General features: G+C 37.4%; 1 protein-coding gene across 6 annotated transcripts in view; it reads right to left on the bottom strand.

The window, feature by feature from the left end:
• The window catches only part of GOLGA3 (golgin A3), a 28,952-nt gene that overhangs the window by 235 nt on the left and 5,487 nt on the right, over nt 1-23,230 (bottom strand). For 2 of the 6 annotated variants that reach the window (XR_011135042.1, XR_011135041.1), the window contains exons 3-25: nt 22,467-22,748; nt 21,489-21,601; nt 20,218-20,909; nt 18,767-18,878; nt 17,868-18,174; nt 17,082-17,284; nt 16,610-16,747; nt 15,120-15,281; nt 13,906-14,274; nt 12,715-12,792; nt 11,897-12,160; nt 11,337-11,431; nt 10,275-10,491; nt 9,490-9,633; nt 8,673-8,870; nt 7,947-8,063; nt 7,299-7,438; nt 6,341-6,473; nt 6,010-6,132; nt 5,454-5,618; nt 4,335-4,498; nt 2,996-3,239; nt 2,204-2,292 (exon numbers count right to left, since the gene is read on the bottom strand). Coding sequence is in view for 4 of the 6 variants with exons in the window: in XM_068911023.1 (XP_068767124.1) it covers nt 3,032-3,239; nt 4,335-4,498; nt 5,454-5,618; nt 6,010-6,132; nt 6,341-6,473; nt 7,299-7,438; nt 7,947-8,063; nt 8,673-8,870; nt 9,490-9,633; nt 10,275-10,491; nt 11,337-11,431; nt 11,897-12,160; nt 12,715-12,792; nt 13,906-14,274; nt 15,120-15,281; nt 16,610-16,747; nt 17,082-17,284; nt 17,868-18,174; nt 18,767-18,878; nt 20,218-20,909; nt 21,489-21,601; nt 22,467-22,748 (4,424 nt within the window). In the remaining 2 variants the exon portion in view is untranslated. Of the gene's footprint in view, nt 1-1,037; nt 3,240-4,334; nt 4,499-5,453; nt 5,619-6,009; nt 6,133-6,340; nt 6,474-7,298; nt 7,439-7,946; nt 8,064-8,672; nt 8,871-9,489; nt 9,634-10,274; nt 10,492-11,336; nt 11,432-11,896; nt 12,161-12,714; nt 12,793-13,905; nt 14,275-15,119; nt 15,282-16,609; nt 16,748-17,081; nt 17,285-17,867; nt 18,175-18,766; nt 18,879-20,217; nt 20,910-21,488; nt 21,602-22,466; nt 22,749-23,230 lie in introns of those variants that run through there. The other 4 variants (XM_068911025.1, XM_068911024.1, XM_068911023.1 and 1 more) reach the window with 4 other exon arrangements.

Below are 23,230 nucleotides of genomic sequence, written 5' to 3' on the forward strand. Positions count from 1 at the left end.
ATGAGGCACGGATTTTCCTCAGATATATTTGGCAGTGCTGTGACATGCAGAAGGGACACAGTTTCTATTCCTGTAAGCAGTTTTACTCTCTAGACAGCAAGAGGCCTGAAGCTTTGTAGAGAGAACATGTTCAGCCACAAGGTGAAATACAGAACCTTCTAATAAAACAGCAACTATTTATTTCTCTTGATAATTAAGGAACATAGTTGATGAATTTCACAGAAAAAGCCTTGCTTTTGCCATATGCCGAGTGCTTCGTGGAAGGCTTTCCAGTAACTTAACTGACTTAGTACCTCACCTGATTTAGACCCTCAAGCCTTATCCTCTGTTCTTCCGTTAAGTAAATGGCATAGTGTTGGTGTCTATAAAAAAACTGCATGATGAATACAAAATGAAAATACCTGGTGTCCAAGTACTGTCAGAGAGATATAGGTGGGACAACAAAGCAATCTAATCTGAGAACTTCACAATAAATCCCTCACCTTTAAAAGGAAAATATGCATCTAAGCTATTTGGCTGTATAAGCTCAGATGTCTGTATAAAGAGTAGTGAAACAACGTAGCATTGCACTGAAAACAGAATGTATTATTGATACAAATGGGAGAAGAGAGACAGATATTTTGAAGAGCTATGAATGTGTCTTACAATTCTGGCTTCTTTGATCCCAGATAAAAGCTTTATCTCTACAACCGCTGCCAAACTTAAGAGATTAAAATATAACGATTCTTAACAGTAAGCAAAGCATTTTCCAAAGTGAACAGCAACATTAACCCTGCACAAGTGTTATTTTTATTTAAAAACCTGAACATCTGATAACTTTTTTGCACTGAATATATTATTCATTACATAGCTTTAACTTTGTCCTTTAACAATACTACATTTTTGTTTTCTTCTTAGAGCTTAATATACAGGCAACTTCAAGAATGACAGCAGCAAGATAATCAGTACCATTTACTCTGCAAAGTAGACTGCAGTAATATGCAGATGTTAACAGGTCTGGGCTAGCCAATAAAGTTTTTGACTTTTTTTTTTTTTTTAAATAAACTGTTCAGTAAATCTATATGATGGGCAGCTAAAACCACACCAACCCATTTCTTCCCTCAACTCTAAAAATCTTAACTTTTAGCATCACTTGACTTTAATCCCATAAAATAAGTTAAAATTCTGTAGCTGAGGCATGAAGTCAGTCAGCGTAGTCACTTCAAATGCAAAGTGTTCAACTGGACAAGAGCTTGCATGGGTAATTATAAGAACTAAAACTCTGGATAAAAGGGTTTTTTTTGCCTTATTGCTAAGCAAATTGCAGTCATTTCCCTCCATACCCCAAATACCCAAACTCATCCAAAATCAGCCTCCTCAAATAGTTACTGCTTCTTTAGAAAAATACATAAACTAGGCATCTGGAAAGTAGACAAGATAACTTGTCTGAATGTTGTTTTATGGCTAATTATGACAAAAATTACTGGAAGAGTTGCCTTTTAAGTTTTTCTTTACAGCTATTAAATCTGCTTGTACTTACTAGAATTTTTAATCCAATCTAGAGTAGATATAATTGACCTGCTTTCTGTATGTTTTAAAGACAAAAATGTGCCACCACAGGAGTCGCCACTGAATCTTCCAAATAACGTCACGTGTATTTTGATTCATGCTCAAGCACAGTAGGTGAAGCAGTACTTCTGTACTGATTTTACAACGGGAAGGAGAGGATGGGCCTATCACTGCACTGTGAGCCACATGAAACAATGGGACCAAAGGAGAAAGACACTAAGGTGGGCTGCTTTAATAATAATCTAGTCAAGGCGCCTCTGCAGAAGGGCTGCCAGAGGGCCAACATTTCCATGCACAGTGGACACCTTGTGGTAACAGAGGATGCCAAAAGCAGGGGAGTTGTGGAGGGCATGGAAGATAAAGCTAATAAAAATAGTAATTTTAAAGGCAATATAATTTTGTCTTTGAAAGTAAAATAATTACATTTCTAAAAGCTCTGGCTTTTGGGGGCTAATTTCCCTAAGCCGTATGTACAGTATTGTCAAAAAAGAGCAAACTTAAATGTGATATTAAAACAATGACAGTAACAAGGAAAAAAAAAAACAAAACTCATGTCAGCCTTCTCTTATAGTACATAAGCATATTAAAACAGATATTCAAAGTCAGAAAATGATGTTTTTTCTTATATATATATAAATATATATTACACACATACCTTTGTCAAGGATGTCTACTTCAAAAGTCGAACTAAAAAGGTGCAAAAAGTGTTTGTGCGGTGAAGCAAAGCTCCCTACTGGCCTGCAACTGCAAGAGAAAAACTGTGACGTTTCAGAAAACATCCTGGGCAAATCTGCCAACGATAGTTACTGGTCTGCATTGCTTGTCTTTGCAGCCTGTTTCTTTTACTATAGGTCAAAGGTCCTCTTCATAACTAGAGATGGCTTCAAATCAAACTTTTTTCTTTTATTTTTTAATGCAAACATCTGTGATTTGAATTTCAAGAGTGAAAGAGCATAGGGGGAGGAGAGGGGCTGCTTGAATAAGAATATCCAGTTCTCAACCGCTAATGGCTGAACATGAACAGGACTTGCTTTTCATGCTATTGGGATACAGCCCAAGATAGTGAAAAACTGTGGGGATAAAAAAAGCAAGAAACAAACAAAAAAAAAAGACCCAGATGTTACATAATTAATAGTGCTTCCTCACTGAGATTGAATAAATGCCGACTTGAAACCAGATGCTCTTCTTGGCCTCATTTTAAACACTCTTTTGAACCTCTTACTAATACCCCAAAATGAGTCAGATTTACCATTGTCCTCAACATGGCAAAATTATTTCAAGGTATCAAAAGGCTTCAAACCAACCCTTGGAAAACCATATTCTGCGATAAATATTTTGCCAGTTTCTCAAAACCATGCCCTTTGCTTCTGAAGGCAAAAGCAGAACTCTGAACACTATTTTAAAAATGGAATAAATAAATAATTTTGATAAAGATTTGTTTACACACTTAAAGCAATAGGAAGAAAGACAACTGCTGAGGAGGTTATTGTTTTAAAGCTTCCTCGTCACTAGCATCACAATTCTGCTTCTTTTCATCTACTGTAGGAATATCCTGCTGGTCTGATGCAGTTGTAGGACTGGTAGAGGTAAGGTCCATTAGCTGCCCCTCAATCTGAGTCCATGAAGACATTGATTCATGTACTGTAATGGTGTGTTCCTCCATCTGACGCTGAAGGCTGTCCATTTCTTGCCTTTTAAAAATATGGGGAACAAGAAGAAAAGATTATTATGCAGAAAACTAACTGCTAAATACAGGCTCACTAAAGAACTTCAGCCATTCCTTATTCTTGACACCTATTCCAGGATTATCAAAGCTATAGCTGCATACAAGAGAAACAGGCCTACAGAAAGCTTAGGAACCATTTTTAATTTAAGAACAAAACAAACAAGATGTACTTAATCCAAAAATAAAGGCCAACAATGCAGCATCTCCTTTGCTGCATTGCTCATCGTCAGGCATGATGTAGCACTGTTTCCTCAGCAAAGGCTCTTAGCGACTACGACTTGATGAACAGATATAGATAGACAAATATAGAAGATATAGAAGATAACATGAAAGGTAGAGGTGAGGAAAACAGCAGAGAAAAACAAACACACACACACGTTACTACTTGTAGTCAGATACCAATTTAGTAAAGAGACTGAATCACACAGTCTTTAGTAAAGAGACTAAATCCTGGCAGTACAGGATTGTGTACCATTATCACAGGCTACCTCTTGCTCCCCATAAATATTCTCCATCAACAGAGCTGATGCATCCAGCCCTGCTCTCCTATTGACCTGAAATCTCCACCTTCCTGCAGCTGTAGCTTTCCTGCTCAGAGTCGAATGTGCAGTCTTGCAAGGCAAGATATGAAAACATTTTTGTGTTATAAAACATATTTTTGTTTTTGTTATAAAACATATTTTGCTAATTAATACACTGCCTGGGCTCCTATCACAAGCAGCCTTGCTGATGCCACGAAGAGAGAGAAACATCAGCTTCTCCATCAGCAAGAACAACGAAAAAAATAGCTGCTTCTGTTTTGTTCTGCAGTGTATTTATTTGTGCACCAATACTGAACTCTTTCGGATGGATATTTTGTCTAGTATACTGCCAAGGCCTCTTTACCTATGTCATTTCCATATAAGCAAACATTTGCAATGACAACCATCTTACTGCCTTATACATAGCAAGAGAAAAATAATTCATTTCACAAGTCTACTGCTTCTCCGTGGACCGGCAACTGTTTTTTTTAGAAACATTTTTAGGATTATTTAATGTGGTTTAAAATAACAGGTCATACTTTAATTGCTGGAGACAGCTGTTCAGATTTTTTAAAGGCTCCTTGCTCATAGCTGTCGATGGTTTCAACAGTTCTTCCAGTAAGGCAGCAGGGACTGGACAATCAGGAATCTTGACTGGAGTCACAGGATTTGAAGAGTTATTCTCTCCTTTCAGTTCCTTCCTCTGTTTAAAGAAAAAAAGACGACCCAGAAGTAGAATTAAGCTATTTTCATGAATTTCACTTTTACCACACAGAAAGAGTCTCACATCACTCTGCTGGAACCTATCTGTATTGTAGAACAAAACCTAGAGGCACATTGATGATAAGTCTCAGGGGTCACTTTGGCAAAAGTTCCTTACCTAGTGCCATCTATTAGCCTTGCTCATAAGTAAAGAAACACCATCTAGAAGGACTTAGTCTAGAACTTGCCCTACTAAGGAAATGAAACGGTATGGATTTGAAATAACTGACTTGGATCTTCACAACAAATTTTAATAATGTTCTTTCAATACAGTTAAGAAAGCAATTCATAAAAATTCGTTTACGTATGATCCTTTTTGATATTCCGGGACCTGCAGGATGAAATATCTCAGACCAACATCTGAGAGAATGAAATGGAGCTTCATAAGAGATTTTCTCTTACCAAGTCAGAGAATTCAGGAAAGAAAGAGCAAGAGATCTACCAGTACTACATTTTCTATGTAAAAGTAGCAAATGACAAAACTCAAAGAAACCGTTAATAGTTACCTTTGGACAACATGAAAGGATGAAAAATAAAAAGGAAAAGTATGAAAAGGATAAGCACATGAACTTCAGAAAGGTATTAACTAAGTATCTGCCCATGACCCATTATTTAAGCACTCCCTTTTTTGCTTTATTGCAATAAATCAAAATGTAAATGCAAGATAGTGTGCTAAACACAAAGGTCTCTAAAGAAAAAGGTGTGAAAGTCAAGATCAGTAAAGTTATTTCTACCAGCAAATCTTCCTGGATTTGCCATTTAAATGTCAGAAAAATCGTAAGTCAGCATCCAGGTAGGCCTTTCAGTTAGAATTTTCAACAGGTTTCCTGCAGCGGAGTATTTTCCAGCACTATAATCCAATTATAGTATACTATAAATTCTTCCTACTTAAATACCTTCTTCATCTTGCCATGCTTCAGGTCCAACTTCAGTTGCTGGTTCTGCTGCAGTAGGGACTTCATACTATTCTTCAGTTCACTCACTTTAGCCTGCAGCATAAACTTGTCCTTCTGAGTTACCGACAGGTCTTCTCTCACCATTTCCAACTCAGTCTTGATATTCTAACAGGCAAAAGAAGAGAATTAACGTGGTACAAGGAAACAGTGTATAAATTCCAGACAACTAACATTCCCATCATTTTGTGTAGTTTCCAGGGGAAACTGGAAACCAAAACAACACCTACCACTGCTATCTGAGAACAATTTGCCCTGGCAAAAAAAAAAAAAAAAAATTGGATAAAGAGTCAGTAGCCTATGTTAGTGGTCTGAGGTCAAGGAAATATAAGAAGCTAACAGCATAGTGAAAATGAAATTGAGAAAGTTAAAAGACCCTGCAAAACACCTAGTGTTTTATTAATAAAATCAGTAGAAGTATTCTGCTTTTAAACTATAAAATACTGCTTTAGTTATCCCTGTATGGCCCTTCAGAATCTTTACCAGCTAGGTCAAATACCTGTAGGACAACTTGCATCCCTTCTAACTCCTTCTGGCTGCGCTGTTCACTCATATCCAGCTGTTGCTTAAACGTTTCAATTTCTCTTTCTTTTTGTTCTACTTCCCACTTGAGGTCTTCCACCTGCCGAAAAAAATATTTTTAGAATTCTCCGTAAGAGCAGTTATTCACAAAATACAAAATATTATATCATCTGTGTCTTATGAACCTTCCCCATTTCTAAGAAAACCTGGTAAAACAAACTTTAATTAAAAAAAAGCTGAAAGAAGAATAAATGAAGCCATATATCTCAGGCACCTAAATAAAGAGAAACACAGTGTTTAGTTTTTACCTCTTGATTTACTCCTGGCTGTTCACTAAGCTTATCATCCAGCTTTTTCTGCAGAAGCTGGAGCTGAGACCTGGCTTCTGCCAACTCTTGCTCAAACTGTGCTACTTCCTGGGAATGTTTCTCATCCTCTACCCTATAGAGCAGAATTAACAGAAACGGACATAGCAGTTATTTCAATCTGTCCTTTAAAAGGAGTACTTCGCTGTGTTAGCTATGTAACCATAAAGGATAACACAAAATTATCTGTGTTACATGACAGTGCACGCAATCTGGTTAGTTATAGCTTTGACTGGCAGCTTTGCCAACATATTCACAGCAGGAGTTAAATCACAGAAAGATTTTGAATTAGACAGATGCATTAATAAATCATTAAATACTTAAAAAAAAGTAATATTCCAGTTTCAAACAGACTCTCCAGCAAGAAGACAAAAGAAAAAAAAACAACCATCAAAAACAAACTGCTTTTGTTTTAGGAAAAACTGGGTTATTTTATTTCCTTTTTCTTGTGGGTCTGATAGTTCATGAAATAAGAAATTATGTTCTACGCAACAAAAAAAAAAATCAATGAATTTCAATATATTATTCAACAATCCAGTTTGTCCTCTATGTAGATCCTCAAGGGTGTTAAAGAGGAAAGAAGAATAAGATACATGCAAAGCGCTAACCCTATCTAACCATGAAATGATTTAATTCACGTCAAAACTGTAAAATAGCAGACGATGAAGCCTAAAGACAATTCATTTCAGCTCCAATTGTATTACGAGGAGACAGAAAATGCAAATATTTGCCAAGAGCCTAAATAATGCACATCTTATCGTCACGTTCAACGGGGGTACATTTCAGCATAATCCAATACAGAATGACAAAAACCAAAGATTCATTTATGCATGTGTTTTTCAGAGGATTTATTTCATTTACTATGCTCTAAGGACTCAGATGTTTACTACAGCATACTTACTGCAGTTTGTCCACTTCAGCCTGAAGGGCTTGGACAAGCACTTCTTTGGCATGTAGCTCTTTCTTGATTTCGTTGAGCTCAAGAACAGCAGCTCTGTAATGACGACGGTTATGTGCTGCATCTGCTTTGGCTGCTGCTACCTACATGGAAACAAGAGGCAATATTTCCTTGTTTTGTTTTTGCAGTAGACTTCTAAGGGGAGCTAGACGAGAGATTAAAGGGATGGAAAATAAACCAAGAAGGAAGTTGTGCAGCAGTGTTAACTTGCTGTTATCACTTACTATTTTTGTCTAAAACACTGATCATTAGTGTTGTTGTCCTTATTAATGCTAATGGTAGTTAACAGTCATATAATGGAAGGACCACATTTGATAGACTGTTTTCTCATTGTGAATTTCTGGATAAAGCATCATCACTTCAGGATACATTCCATGCATTACAAGTTACAATGAAACTTTCTTGGCAGCATGTAAATATGCTTAACATAGGTCATAACAGAAGAGACATCGACGGCTTTTTCAGACACTGGCCATTTTGACAGAAACCCTGCAGGAAGCAGTGTATTATGGTTTTTGTTTAAAGCTACTTTTCAAATACTTTGCATTTAAATCATCTGTTAAATAAATAAAACAAAAGACGACCCATTACCTGCTCCTTAAGGTCTTTAACTTTTGATTTTTCTTTCTCTAAGGAAGCCTGCAAAGCTTGAATAAGTTGTTTCATTTGCTGATCCTCCTCCTCTTTCCGCTTTAGAACTGCCTGAACCTGCATCATATCGCAAAAACCAGAGACTTAGTAGCACAAATGCATGTTTTGTGCACTGGAAGACCAGAAATGCCAATATGGGAAATATATAAATACTAGCCAACGCAGGGATGGCAAAACTTCCCTCCCCTGTTCATTGATAACTCTTCCATTCAACCTTAAAAGTAGCTATGGTTAAATGGTAGCATGTTATAGGCTGTTCATTGTCTGGATTCTCTTCTTTACCCCAAGAGTATGTTACTATTGGCATAAAAATTAACATTATCTCAGTGAATCTTTAAGTGACACCATTTCTAGGTTCCAGCTATCTTAAACATGCAATATTTTCACTATTGCAAGTATACTTCTTACTGTGATTTTTTTTTTCCTCCAAAAGAAACAACTCTTTCTAGTGCAAAATCTCATTTCTGATCATTTCTGAGGTTTAATCACCTGTGTTACTTCTGTTGCACAACATACATGAGATTCATATCTACCAAAAATACACCAAAGTTTTCTTTAACCAGTCTTTGCGTATAATTGTACAATTGAAGACCTCCACATCTGGTTATCATCAGAAATATTAGCTAAAATTTCTCTCTTAATATATCATACCCAAAAGTTGAATACCTGTAGGTTCAGTTGTACCAAATCTGCCTCTCTCTTTGCTAATGCTGTTTCTAGGATATTGTTGTGCTCCCGCAAAGCGGTGTTAGACTGACTAAGACCTTTAAGTCTTCCTCGTTCATGTTCCAGTTCAAGGGCCAACTTCTTATTAGTTTCTTCTAAACGTTTTATCTTCCTCCTAAAGCCTCTAGATTCCTGAAGCTACACCAAAAAAGAAAGAAAAAGAAAGTCAGATTACTACCGCAAAGAAGTTGTCTATTAAACTCATTAAACTTTATTGCTTTTACAGTGGTTTTTGTTGTTGCTTTGTTTTTGGAAAGGAAACTTCAAAAAATGAGTTCACTTAGACTCTTTTTTTTCTTTTGGAAGACTAAAAGGCTTGCTAGAAAGTATGAATACTGTTTCAGGTGCAGAAAAGATGTGATGGACTACTGAGAAAGAGTAGTCTGCATTTTTTTTCCCCCCCATGACTTTACAACCAATGCCCTCTGCAAAGTCATTAAGCAAGCATGACTCCCATTAGTTTCAGATGTGCATGATTCATGCATACTCACCATCTCATGACCAGATACCGTTAGCATCTGACATAGGAACTACTTTTCTCTCATCTCTTCTTTTACCCTGTACTACAACTGTTCATGAAACAGGAAGGCTAACCCTCTGCAGCAACATTAGCAAGTGCCACTGACACAACCTCTCCTATGCAAAATTCTAATTTCCTGCATTGTTGGAATAAAATTATGGTACTAAAATTTCTTCCTGCCTCTCAGGTGCCTTTTAGGATCATCTCCCCAGGTACAATGTAAATTCAAGCAATCACCTCATCCTCAAGTTCCAGCACTTTCTCTCTGTACTCTTCAAGCTCCTGGCTGGTAAGTGAAATCACTTCTTGCAACTCTTTTTCCAGCATCAACTTACTGCTGCTAACAGCTTGTAATTCTGTCTCCAGAGCTTGAATCTTTTCCTAAAGACAAAGGGATCACAAGCCTTATTAACACAACACCCATTTTCAGGGGTAACTGTTCTACCAATAAAGTTCATTTCTCTAGCAAATATTAAATTATGTGCTAGTGCTCAACACACGGCTTGCTCAGACTTTTCTTCCCGCATCCATTTATTGCTTTTAATATATTCCATATTTGGCTCCATGGAATTATTTCCTTCCCACCAAATTAATTCTTTTAACTGTATCATGGGTATAACATATATTAGTAAGTTATGGCTACCCTGAAGAACTTTTACCTGTCAATGAGCAAAAACAGTAAGAGAGAGAGAATTCTGGCAAAGTTCCAGATACCGAACCTTTCTAAAAAACCAAATTCAATACTAAATCAGAAAATTTAATACTAAGGCTGATGCTCCTCTTGAACTTGGTTTACAACTGGTAATCTGAATGTACAAGTATGATAAACAAAGCCTGCCAAACCACCTCTCTCAAATATAATTATGGAAATTCTCAATGTCCAGCACACTGGCACCATGTTCGTATTTAGCTCTATATTCCAGGAATTTTCATTACTTTAGTGCAACATAATTCTTCAAGACTTGTACTGGGTAACAAGACAATCCTCTCTTTCTACTAACAATGTTAAAACATTTGCATACTTGGGCAATCTGGTTGTTTCCACCATCAGTGATTTGTGCTTTTAGTTTGCTCAACTCTGCTTCAGCAGATTCCTTGGCAGTGAGGGATTCCTGTAGCCGACGACTAAGAATCCCAACTGCATTCTCATAGGCTTTATGTTTTGCCTTCATCTCTTTCTGAGCGCTTGTCAGATCTGACCCCAGACGCTTCATTTTCTGTTTCTGCTCAGTAATGGCCCTGGAGTGAGAAGAAAAACAAAACATCAGGTAAAACAAAAACTGCTTGAAAATAATATTGAAGAACTGGGTTTTAACATAGCTCAATTGAAAAAAAAAAATATATATATATATATAAAAAAAAATAAATCTACCTCAATAGTTCACTTACCTAGTCTGTGTTTCACCAATTCAGCTGTAGGGATACTGTAAGAGACTGTGTCAAGGGCCCTGCTGAAGTCAACGTGAAAAACATCAACTTCTCTCCCCTTGTCCTAGAGCCACTTAGCTCAGAGGAAGCTGTTAGGCTGGTACAGCACAGCTTGCCCTTTGCAAGGCAATGGTTTTAAGACTCTTAATTACATTCTAAGAAAATGCTTACGGTAATTAAGAGGTCTTTGTCAGAATCATTAAAACCACAATACTGAGGAATAAACATACTACTACTCTAAAAATGATAAGGAATTTAGAGCCAGAATTTAATCTGCGATCCTTGGTAGATGTGTCATGTATCATCAAAAGCTTCATTCTGATTACAACACAAAAAAATTATTCTTATTAATGCCAACATTCTAGCCAGTCATGGCTAAAATTCAGAGAATGGAAACCAGGATTAGCTCCAGTAAATATGTTAATGAGAAGTTAACATAATATATATGTTGAATGGCTTATGTTGTTAGTTAAAAGCATGAACGTATCAGAAGAGAAGATGGAACTCCTGAGTAACACACTGTCATGGTCTTCAGGATGTTCTTTAATTTTTCCAAAATGAGTGACTAAGGAATAGGAAAAGACTAAGCTTAAAAAGTGAATATGAGAAATAAATGCTATAGTTCTCTTTTGTCTATGCTGAAAGAACAGACTTACTTTTTGGCTTCTTCTTGCATTTGTTCTACTTGTAGTTTTAATGCCTGATTTGCCTCAGCAAGAGATGTCATTTGTTCCTTATCAAACTGCAAGGACTTAACGGGAAGGGGAAAAAAAAAAAAAGATGAGAGTAAGAACAAAAGACATCTTTGTATGTTTGCTAATGTTAGATTATAAAATAACATTTACTATGTTTAGCTACTGATTCATGGCAAATTCTAGTTCAACTCCAGCATGAATTTTCAAAATGACTTCTATCCACATAAAAACTGTGAGAAGAAAACACCTATTTCAGGGTTGCTCCTGTAACATACTTCTTGTTGTAGTTGCTGCTGCTCCTGTAACATACTTCTGCTCCTGCCTGACATGTTATGTTAATAAGCAGTCAAGTAATCATAAAATTTCAGTAGGAACATGCTCAACTATATATACACAATATTAAATACATAACCAAGAACCATAACTTGCAGGCAATCAGTTTATTTCCAAAATTAATACAAGTAGCAACATATCCTGCATGTAGTGCTCTCTAGAAGTTCAAAGCTTAACAACTTCCAGACCTGTAGGCTTTTTTCCATATCGTCTCGTTCCTTCTGCACCGACTGAAGATGATTCTCAATTTCCAACATTTGCTGGTGAACCTGAGATACTTCCTTCTGCAGTTTTGAATGTTCGGATTCCAGCGACTGTTTATCAACTTGAAGTTTTAGTAGTTCTCGTTTCAAGTCTTTCATCTCCGAGTCCAGCCGCTTCTTCGTAGCTTTCAGTTCGCTTATCAGCTGGTCCTTAGAACTTGCATCTCTTCGATAAGCTTCCACCATTACCTAGGACACAAGAGTTTCAAGAAAACGTCATCTCTGTTACAACTTCACAAATTTAAGAATTTATTGTAAAGCATTTATTGATACTACTCTACTTTTAGAGTCAAAGAATACAGAAACCGCATCGTTAACATTTTTACTCTGGTTCAAAGAGTTTTATGCAAACTCAGAGATCAAATAACAAGTATCAGCGGTTCATAAAAAAAACTTGAGTGCTTACAGAAGTACGGTGTACTCTTCTTCACTTTCTTTATGGGATTGTACTCATTTTATGCAATTTTTAAACTGAACTAATAAAAATGTAACTATCATGGGCACAAAATTATTCCTTTTTGCCATAAAAAGAGGGCTTAACTGCGACTGGCAGTTTAAACTGTCTTCTCAAAATTAAAGTAAAACAAGCCAAAAAAACCCCTAAATTATGTCACTACATTCTCTGTATTTGATACAGATAACTAATTCAAACTTCCCCAGCAAAGCCTTCAGAAGTACGTGCCTTCATTATAGTAAATATATTGTTCACTTTCAGTTCTTTGAAATAGTTTGTTTTTGCTTACCTTCTGCTGTAGGAACTGTTCCTTCACTTTTTGAACCTGTTTTTTAAGACTGGTATTCTCTTGTTGCAGATTTTCTACCTGCCAGAGGGGAAGGAAAAAAAAAAAAAAAAAAGACAAATTGCTTTAGTTGTACTCTAAATTATTTCAAACAGTGACAGAGAACCTTGTTTCTGAGTAGACATCTCAGTAGCACAGCAAGATAACACACTTCATAGCTAAATAAATCCACACAAATCAAGTCACAGTAGACTTGCACAGTGAGTTTCAGACAGCGAGGAAGTATTCCTCAGGAATATAACATCCCCTTATCCTGACATTAAAGTTTTAGTACGTATTGTTAATCTACATATGCTGTATTCAGGTGGCACCAGTTCACACATACATGGTCAAACAAAGAAAGCAGCTGGTCCTTTGAAGGAAAAAGGCAATCTTTATGTTAAACGTACTTCCACAGTTACTTCATACTTCTGTTGGTGATACTATCAAATCCCAGTGTTATCTTCAAAAGAAATCTCTTTGAAGATTACTAGAACTACAGAGCTTAGATGCTCTAAAACTAACAGAACAAGCCTGATTATGAAAGTAGGGTGTGAAATAAAGATTCACAATAATTTAAAGCAGTCACAGAAAGAATAAGGGTATGCATTAGGCTTGATCCACTAAGCTAGTTCCGTGACTGAGGGGAGGAACCTACTCAGCTGGTATACAGCAATATACAAAAGTAAAACCTACTAGTTTCGGAATAAAACACCTAAACAAGACCATATTTCTTCAAAAAGAAAAAGCAATGGTGCCACAGAAAGGGAGCACATTAAAAAGTTACTTCCAAAAAATGCGGGATATGTACTCAGAATGATTACTTTTAAAACTGATATATTTTAGAAAGATAGTGGTTCTTGGAAACAAAAGGAATAAGATCAATTAACCTCAGCTTCCCGTCTCATATCACTTGTATCTATACGCATTTGTGCGATATTAACCTGAACATCCCAATGATGTAACAGAATATAAAGAGTCAGTCTACCAACAGGGAAACATTACAGAATTGATTAAAATAGTCCCACTAGCTAAATCACGCATTCAACATCAAGTGTACAAATCTCCTCTCATGTACCTGGCTCTCTCATGTGCCTCTGGCAATACTTCATTGCAACAACTATTTTTAATAGGATACTTTCAGAGATTCATTACCTGGCCTGACTTGACTGCTATTTCTTGCCTCAGTTGCTCTAAGGTTTTTGATGCTACTTCTGTATTTTCTCCAAGGCATTTTGCTCCTTCATCAAGTTGCTCTTTGCTTGCTTTTGCTGTCTGCAGAGCTACTTCCAAGACAATCTTCTCATTCTGTAAATACTGGATCATGTCATCTTTAGAAGTAGCATCTCTTTGGAGCTCTTCTAATCTGGCCTTCAGTTCATCATACCGCGTCTGCAGGTCATCCAGCGACTGCTCTTTGGCGTGCAATGTCTCTTGGGCTAGGGTGAATTGCTTCATTAGATCTAGATGTTCTTGCTGTAAAGACTCAAGCTGCAAATCTCGCTGATGCAAGGTCACCTTGATCTGAGAAAAAGTATTTTAAGGTTAAATTCATATAAAATGAACTCTGCATTTGCAAATGCACTTCAACAAAAGTAAAATGGAAAACAGCAACTGTCCCTGAGGTTCTAGGAGAAAATAACAGAAGGTGAAGGCATTCCTAACTTTCCTAGGTCATGTCTTACATTTGCTCTGCTAATTGCACTGATTGCCTCGTGTAGCATTTGCATTGTTACAGGCCAAGCAACAATCAATATGAGAAACCTAAAATCTCATTAAGTAAAATTCACAGTATTCTAAGCTTTGTTTTAAAAGAAAAAAAAAAACAAAACCATCCACAGAGGATATACAAGATAAGTTCAGTGTTACTAATGATAATGCCATGTAATTACGTGGACTATATAATATTGAGCTATCACAAATTTAATTTATTCCAGGTCTTGACATACTAGTTTTGTACTGTTACATGGTTAAATCAGGACTCTGCAGTACAGTGCAAATTTAATACTCGTTAAGTGAATATAATGCTATACTAATAGAAGACTTAAAATGGATGTTTCTTGTCTAAACATAGAATAATTACATACTGAATTCACTAATAAATATAACACCTACAAGATAATAGTTCTGAAATATCAAAAAATACCTTTACTGAGGTAAAAGGGAAGGTATCATATGACATTTAAGGTTGATGGTCAGAAAGAGAGTCTTTTCACCTGGGATTGAGTGACTTGGATATGCACTTCACCTCTGCAGCAATCTTTCAGAAGGTTTAAAAACAGTTTAGAACTCAGCATGTGTTTACTATTGCCTTTTCAGCCAGATAAATATTTCCCTTAAAACCCTTAGGGCAATGCCCAGGAGCCTACCTGATCCAATTCTTGCTCCAGTGTTGCTGCATTATCAGCCATTTTCTGAAGCTGTTCTTTCTCATCCTCGAATTCCTCTAGTTTTCTCTGCAAGTCTTCTTCCACCATGGTTTTAGCCTCCTGGATCTGCATGAATGCAGCTTCCTGATCTAACATGTCAGCCTGCACAGAAAAAACAAGGAATTGACATTTACAGCATCAGTGCAGGGGCAGGGAGGAAAAGAATAAAAGAAAATAAAATATCAAGATTTCTGGGGGGGGGAAAAAAAAAAAAGAGACAAGGAAACATAATTCTGATGTTTGCCTTATACATCTGTATATCATTAAGGAAGACATCCACTCATATATTTAAGAAACCTTAGAATAACAGAGAATATTTTGTATATTGGCAACAACCCGAATTCCCATTAAACAACATTATGTCCTTCCTAAATTGATGAAACAAGACGTGAATAAAAAGAATCTTTAAAGTACTAAAATTCAACTTTTTGGAAAATGCTGAAGCAAAAGAGATTCCCTGGATGCTGCAGCTGTTCTATGAAATAGAAATTCTGGTTATGCACACTGTTTCACTGAAATTCAGTGGGATTTAAAGTCCAAGTGCCTTGAAAGTGAGCGTATTGTGTTTCCTATCATCTTTTCTTATTGGGGAGCAGGAAGGATAAACTTGAGTAATGAGCAACTTCATACATTTAAAAAGGACTTTATTGACTTAGGTTAACTTTGAAGTAAGAGTTCTCTCTCTAACAAGTCCATGAATGTGCAAAAGAGAACATCTATACACACTTTTAAAATTCAGTTAACAACAAATACCAAATCTGAAAAGAAGCAGCATCACCTTGAAATAGGAAATATATGGCCTTGCCTCTTCTTACTATTTGCTGAATTTCTGAATTTCATGGAAACTAATTAGCTCTGAAACATTTACTGTTTTTAAAAGCAGCCACAATAATAACAAGATGCAATAGTGTTAGAAATGCAAAAATAAGGATTAGTATGTTGGTTACTATTTTTTTTGCTACAAACAATTTATAACCATGATCTTTTAATGCATCTTTCACAACAAAGTGACTGAAACGTGAGCCACTTTCCTCATTCACCATTGTTAGCCAATTCTCAAATTTTTTTTTTACAGATGCATGACCTACTTCAACTCCCAGCCTAAAATTCTACCTTCTTTGTCACCACAGAACTGAGAGTAATATTAGGACCTTCAAAAGTGGCTATGAGTAGTTAAGTACTCAGCCTAAAGAAACCAATCACTTTTTTAAACATCAAAACTCTGTTAATTTCAAAGAAGGTACTTTCAGATCATCCAATTGGTAAAGACTTACAGCATTTGAATTGATTCATAAGAATTCAATGCCACTTTGCTGGAAAGTCTTTCATTTTGCAAACACAGTGCTCGCAAACCCTAAATACCTAAGCCAAACCTAATTAATGAAGATAACCTACAACCTCAATGTTCTGCAGGTCATTTACAACCTTACCTCAATGTTTTGCAGCTGTGCTGCAATACGTTCTTTTTCTTTAATAGATCTGTGCTGGGTCTCGGTCAGCTGCTGAGACAATGCTACGTTCTCTAGCTTGAGGTGTTCCAACATACCTGCTTGGGTCATTTGCCCAGCCTGCAGGAAGAAAGAAATGACAGATTAATTCTGACAGTCAAAATTTGGCCAACAAATTTGAGATTTCCAGGAAAAAAAAGCACGTTGAATCTATCTGTGCCTTATCTCAGCTACTATTTACATGGCTATACAGATATTGATTAAATCTATGCTTCAGCATCAGTATGAACTAACACCTCATTATGAAAAACGAACAAAAAAAATCCCCTGTTCTCCACCTGAAGAACGCGCAAGAGAGACTGGCTCCCTTGAAGTTCATAAACAATGTCCTCTCGATAAAACTAACATACAGAAGAAAAGATTCTCAGTCCTATGTGCGAGTAAGTCATAATACCTGTATATTGGCCATCTCACTCTGCAGCCTGACACGGGCCTCCTGTGCTAGTATCAGCTGCTGCTGGTACCATTGCCGCACGTTTTGGAGCGATGAGATTTCTGATTCAGATGCTTTTAGCTTATTGGTCAGCGTAGTCCGTTCTAACTGCACCTTCTGAAGTTGGTTCTGTAAGGAAGCCAACTGCTGTCGCAAATCATGAACTAGAAAGTGAAAAAGAATTCAGACTACGATACTCCATGGTTCTATTTTTATCCAAGTATTTTCAAGGCTTATTGCTATATTCATGTGCTTTGGTTCAAAAAAGGGAGGGAAAAAAAAGGTATGTGCATAATTACATGCAGGATTGTCTGTTCCTGCAGAAGTGAGGGAAAATGCTGGAATTCCAGCATCAGGGTTATAAACAGAACAAAAATTAAATAAATGAATCGTTTCTTTAGGCGTTCAAAGTTCCTTAGCGGCAAAAAAACTGAACTACTTTAAAATCAGAAAGTACATATTCTGACATGTAAATTCATCATTACAAACCAATATTTGTAGCATTTTTAAAAATCGTGAGTCCACTCGCACACAGTTTTTAGACTAGTCCCCTGCAGGCAGTGACTTGCAAATGGTGGCACCTCTGTGACACAAAATAGAAAGCCATCATCATACCATGCAGACCATTTGATTGATATGGTATCAGTGAAAGGCAAGTTTAAATTCCTTCTTGCTCTTGGACTTCTGAATTTTGTTGAAATAAAATGATTTATGGAATGATAAAGATTCACATTTACATCAGCCCACCTGTGCTATCTCTGGTGAGAACATTTTTTTGCATATCTTCAACCTTCAGCATGAGTCTTTGGTACTGCTCCTCTGCCAACTGCAAATCATTATTTGAAGAAGCCAAACTAGCATTCTTTGCTTCCAAGGCGTTTTGCAGGTCAGCCATAGCTCGTTCCAGATCCCAGCAAGACTGCTTTAACGTGGCCACTTCTGAGCTCAGAGATTCCTGCTTCTGTTGGCTGTTTTGGCTGTGCTCCATCTGCGCCTGAAGCTTCATGTTCAGAGCTGCAAGCTGCGCTTGTAGCTCAGTCTTCTCTTTGAGAGCCTGAATGTGTCCCATAAATTAAATACAGAAGTCTCAGGAGAAAGTTATCATTAGTATATTAGGAAAAGAGGCAAATACATTAATGGCTGACTAATACAGATGTTTAGGAAAAAGGTTTTGCTAAGGTGAAGACCACTTGTCTGTAAAATGATTTTAAAAAGTGATACCTCACTTTTTCAAATATACAAGGAAAATACAGAGGAAAGCATAAGATGTATAGCAACTTTAGTAAAAACCCGAACGTGGTATCGGCACATAAGACAGGCATTTCCACGCTAGGTAGGAATGCTTTGCATTGTATGTGTTATATCGTCAGTCAACACAAAGAAAACGGCTAACTAGACATTGGTAACATTACACTGGATTTATCATCTTTCTTTCACTCGTCCTGTTGTCTTTTTTTTCTGCCCTTTTAAACCTTTAGAAGACTTCAGCGACTTAAAAATTATCTTCTTAAGCATCCTTTCGATGTACCTTATTCAACAACATTTTTACAAAACACACTCCTGTCAGTAAAGGGTAGGCTCTTGAAAAACATAATTAACATATTAACATAAATTGCTAAATACAGAAATTCAAATTCATTTTCTACCTGATTAGCTTCTAGTGAAAGTGCTTCTAGTTGCCCTTCAAGTCTCATCTTCTCCTTTAGGACCTGCAACATTTCGTCGTGAGTTCCTGCGACAGAGCTTTCCATAGATACACTGGAGACAGAGACATCACATACAGTTAGGTGGTTAGAATAGAACCCTAATCTAGTTGAAGAGAAGCGAAGCTGAAATTAAGAGACGTTCAGACTCCTCAAGATAACCTATTTCTCACATGATCTAGAATTTGGGACATTTTTTTCTGGCTTTATGATGCATCCAGAACATAGTGAAACAACCTTCATTTCCATCCAAAGAGATAAAGAAATTACCTTTACACTTAGGTTTTATATACTAGTTTCCCAGATTTGCAACAACTAGAAGCTGTTGTGGCAACCATGTATTTGTGGTTTGACTTCATTAAAGGGATGTGCAGGTACAGAACGTATAAACAGAAACACAGACACAGTAGAACACAAAATCTCCATTGATTAAGCACTTTCCACAGCTATTTGTGCACAAAGTCCGCATTAATGCGAAAACGCCTGAGAGCTAGTGCAAAACAAGAACAGGTATCTGGCATAAGGGATTTCTTATTCTCCTTCCCCAGCATATAACCAAGGAGTCCAGAGAAAATGGGAGAATCTTCTCTTCTCCCTCATTCCTCATAATAGGAATTAAGTCTACACTGGGATAGTCTGTCAACTGATTTTACCCGAACATCTCTGGGCACTACATTTTACCCCAAAGAAGAACAGAAAAGGGTAATTTCAAAATTATCATGTATAAAACACTGAATTCACTGCATCTTCAGCCAAGCGATGAAAGAACAACTGCACTGTTCAGGGCTCCATCAGCCATCCACTCGCTATATAAACACTGTCTCGTAACAGAGAGCCTGATGACATCTTAACACCTATCATATACACATAAGCTTACGTGACTAAGAGTTGATCTCATCCTAAAGGGCTGAGGAGGATAAGACTATCTAGGATAAAACCCTTGGCATCTCCTAAGTACTCCGGGTCTGAAAGATACGTGCATAGATCAGGTAAACGATCACAATAAATATCACTGTTTCTTAAGCCAGTTATGTCTCTATTGACAGACTTTAAAGATCAATGCCATGTCAGTGAATCAGTGAATGAATGTCTACTCCACAAGTAAATACAGACAGAAATGGCTGCTATCAGAATGTTTAACATATGCTATCAGTGTCAAAAATATCTTTCTATACAGACATATCTAGTAAATAGAAACTGAACGACCACTTCACTGAATAGCTATTTACTGTTTACTATTAGAATCTCTAAGTCAAAAAACAAAAAGAAATTTGATCAGAATGGATGCAAGTTAAAACTAGATCTAATGTTAGTACAAGACTGATGCTTAGGATGCCTACTCCAGAGAAGAATGATGTATACTAATGGCCTCACTGTACAACAGTTTTTCTTACCTGCTAGAAATACTGTCTCTCCTACTCCGTACTTCCCCATTAACTTCTTGCTCTTGGGCTTGATGCTCCACTGCTGCAGCCTGTAGCACCTCACTGATGGAAGGAAATTGCCCCATTGCATCAGGATGTATCTTCTGACCATTTATTGTATACGGAATACCCTGTTTGTCTTCTGCATTCTGTAAACTGCTGTACAGGCCTTTTCCTGACACACTGCTGTAGGTAGAGCTGTCGCTCTCGTTTCCATCCAGCCTCATTCCCGCTTCACTCCCATCGATCTCTGAAATACTATCTCCTGCTAAAGAGGAATTCTCTATTCGATCGTCTATGTCAGACAGCTGACTAATCTCAGAAACAACTGAGGTTGGACCACTTCTGCTTTGTTTCAGAGTCCCACCAGATGAATCAGACGCCATCGAATTCCTCGTAGCGTTTCTAGAGTCTGAATCTTCAGTTCTATAATCAGCCAAGGACCGGATCTTACTGGACTTGGATTTTGAACTTCTTCTCTCTTTTGAGGATGCTGGAAGTCCCAAGCTACCCAGTTTTGGCCCCCTGGGGACGCTGGTCCGCAAAAAGGAGTATTCTTTTGTCATCGCTACAGTGCTAGCTCTTGGCAAGATTTCTGGATTTAACATCAGCTCAGGATCCAACGTGCTGGAAGGCCGGTTTTTGGATGTAGACTGACTAGACTAAAAGAAACCAAGAGTGAACAATAAATTCCAGAATATTACATTTGAACTAGCATGAAGGGCTTATTCTGCCATAGCACTTTTAAGGTGCAAAGCTTTAAACTCTCTTTTATATTAATACTTAAATTTATGTAGCTTTTCGTAAATAAGGTAAACTACATCAGCAATAAACCTGTCAAAGCTCAATAAAAGCATGTTGAAAAATGATCAAGGTAGACTAAAAGCTACCTGAAAGACATAGGAAAACTGAAGATTAGAGAACTTGGACTTGGAATAATTATTTTTAATCTTTCTTAAACTTTAGGTTTGTTAAACTTGTTTTCCTATTTTGAGATGAGCTGCCGAAAACAGCACGGATTCCAGTGAGGTAACAGAGAGCCAAGTTTTGCATGTCCAGAGAGAAAGAGAAAAGAAAAGAAAAGAGAAGAGAAGAGAAGAGGAAAATGCTTTCTCACAGTTGAAAAAAGCTACTGAATATTTAAAGCTCAGAAAAACAGTAATTTAGAGCACAGAGAAGATACATTTTTCAAGCTTCTCAGCAACACATGGAATCTAGAACTTCTAGTGAGCGGTACTCACTCTTTCTTGGTGTCTCTTCACCCTATATTGTTTGAGCTGTTCTTCTAGCCGTCTTCTTGCTTGAAGTCTTATTTGTTCTTCTTTCTCCAAAGGAAGCGAAGACTCTACTGAGCCTGTAAGGAAAAGGTACCTTTACAGTCAAACAGAAAACTTCAACACAGACAAATTTGATGCAAAAAGAACAAGCCCCTGTCACCATCAGCAACATGCTTCATGCTTAAGCCAGACACGCAAGGAAAGCCTTGAGCATGCACCTCAGAACACCCTCTTCTAATACATCCTTGTGTAAGCATTGATAAAGCCTGTGTATTTTAACTTTTCAGTTTACAAATGCTGTAGTTCCTCCAAGTATCCAAGACAGATTCTACAGCAAGACCAAGGCTATTGCTGTCATCTAATCACACCTGGTCTGCAGGTCTGACAGAAGTGAAATTATAAAACTGAGTAAGACCTATGCAGTTTACTTATCCCTTATAGGTCAAAGAAAGACTGTTCCCTAGATATATTTTCTTATGTTTTTGTCAGCTCACATTAAATCTTTGCAATAGTAAGGCCTTTTAAAACAGTAAGGCTGTTTAAACACATTATTACTATTTTTGGAAACTCGTGCAGCCTTGGACATCTTACCAGAAAGGCTTCCCCCTTTACTATTCAGCTTACAACCACCTGGTTCTGCTGTCCATTTTCTTTTAATGTCACCTGTTACTCCTGATAATCAAAAAGATTAGAATAGCTCCAATCCCCGAAAGCATAAATTCCCCTCCAGCATAATTTGTAAATGTTAAGGCACGTGCTTTAATTGCAGCAGAGAGTGGCTTACTGAAAGAAAATGAATTTTAGTTCAAAGTAAAGGCTTACTGCAAAAATGGAGTTTAGTCCAAGCTTAAATGATCTCATAGGGATTCTACAGACAGGCTCAGAGTAAAAAGCTTTATGCAGCAAGAGAAAGCAGGGGCTCTACTGTAAACAGATGCTTACACAATTCAGTTTCTTGCATGGGAAGACTTAGTTTGAGAGACTGCAAAGCTTCTTTTCTAAGAACTATGCCCTCAGCACTAGTTCCCTGAGACTTCCTTAGGTTGCCATGGAAAGCAGCCACACCTGGGGATGGCTCTTGACCCTGCAGACTGCTGGTGGCATCAAAAGATAAAGGAGAGTCGGGGAAGAGTGACTCTGGCCCATTCTGGCAGACTTCACCTTTGCTGTTTATCTCCAGACTTCCCTCTTCATTTGGCACTTTGTTGACATTAATACTGGCAGCTGGAAGAGAAAGTTACACTGAGCTACGCCGTAAGACACCCCATTTAGCTTTGCCCCTCCACCCCAATACAATGCTAACACAATTGCCCTCAGTCTGGAAGAACATACAAATTGCTAATGATAGCTATCAGCAAAGGGAATTTTATAAGGGACTTTTATACCTTCATTTAGAAAGAACAGAACAAAAAGCCATACTGTGCTTCACTGCAGCACCTTCAAGCACTATCTCAAACGTCCTCATAAAGCATCTTCAAAGCCTCACGTGGGTTTCTAAACCTTCTTAGATTTAGCAGCATTAAACATCGAAAGTAAGTAATGCAATCTCAGCAGTAGCAGTCTACTACAAATAAGACTCAGCAACCGCGGGACTGGGGAGAACAATTCGGCTCTGGTACGTTTCCGGAGACCGGAGAACACGCGCTGCCCCCGCTGCTTCCCGCACGGGCCAGGCAGCACTGCCAGAATTTTAAAGTTTTCAGAGA

Source organism: Struthio camelus, chromosome 17, assembly GCF_040807025.1.
Source record: "Struthio camelus isolate bStrCam1 chromosome 17, bStrCam1.hap1, whole genome shotgun sequence".
Lineage (NCBI taxonomy): Eukaryota > Metazoa > Chordata > Aves > Struthioniformes > Struthionidae > Struthio > Struthio camelus.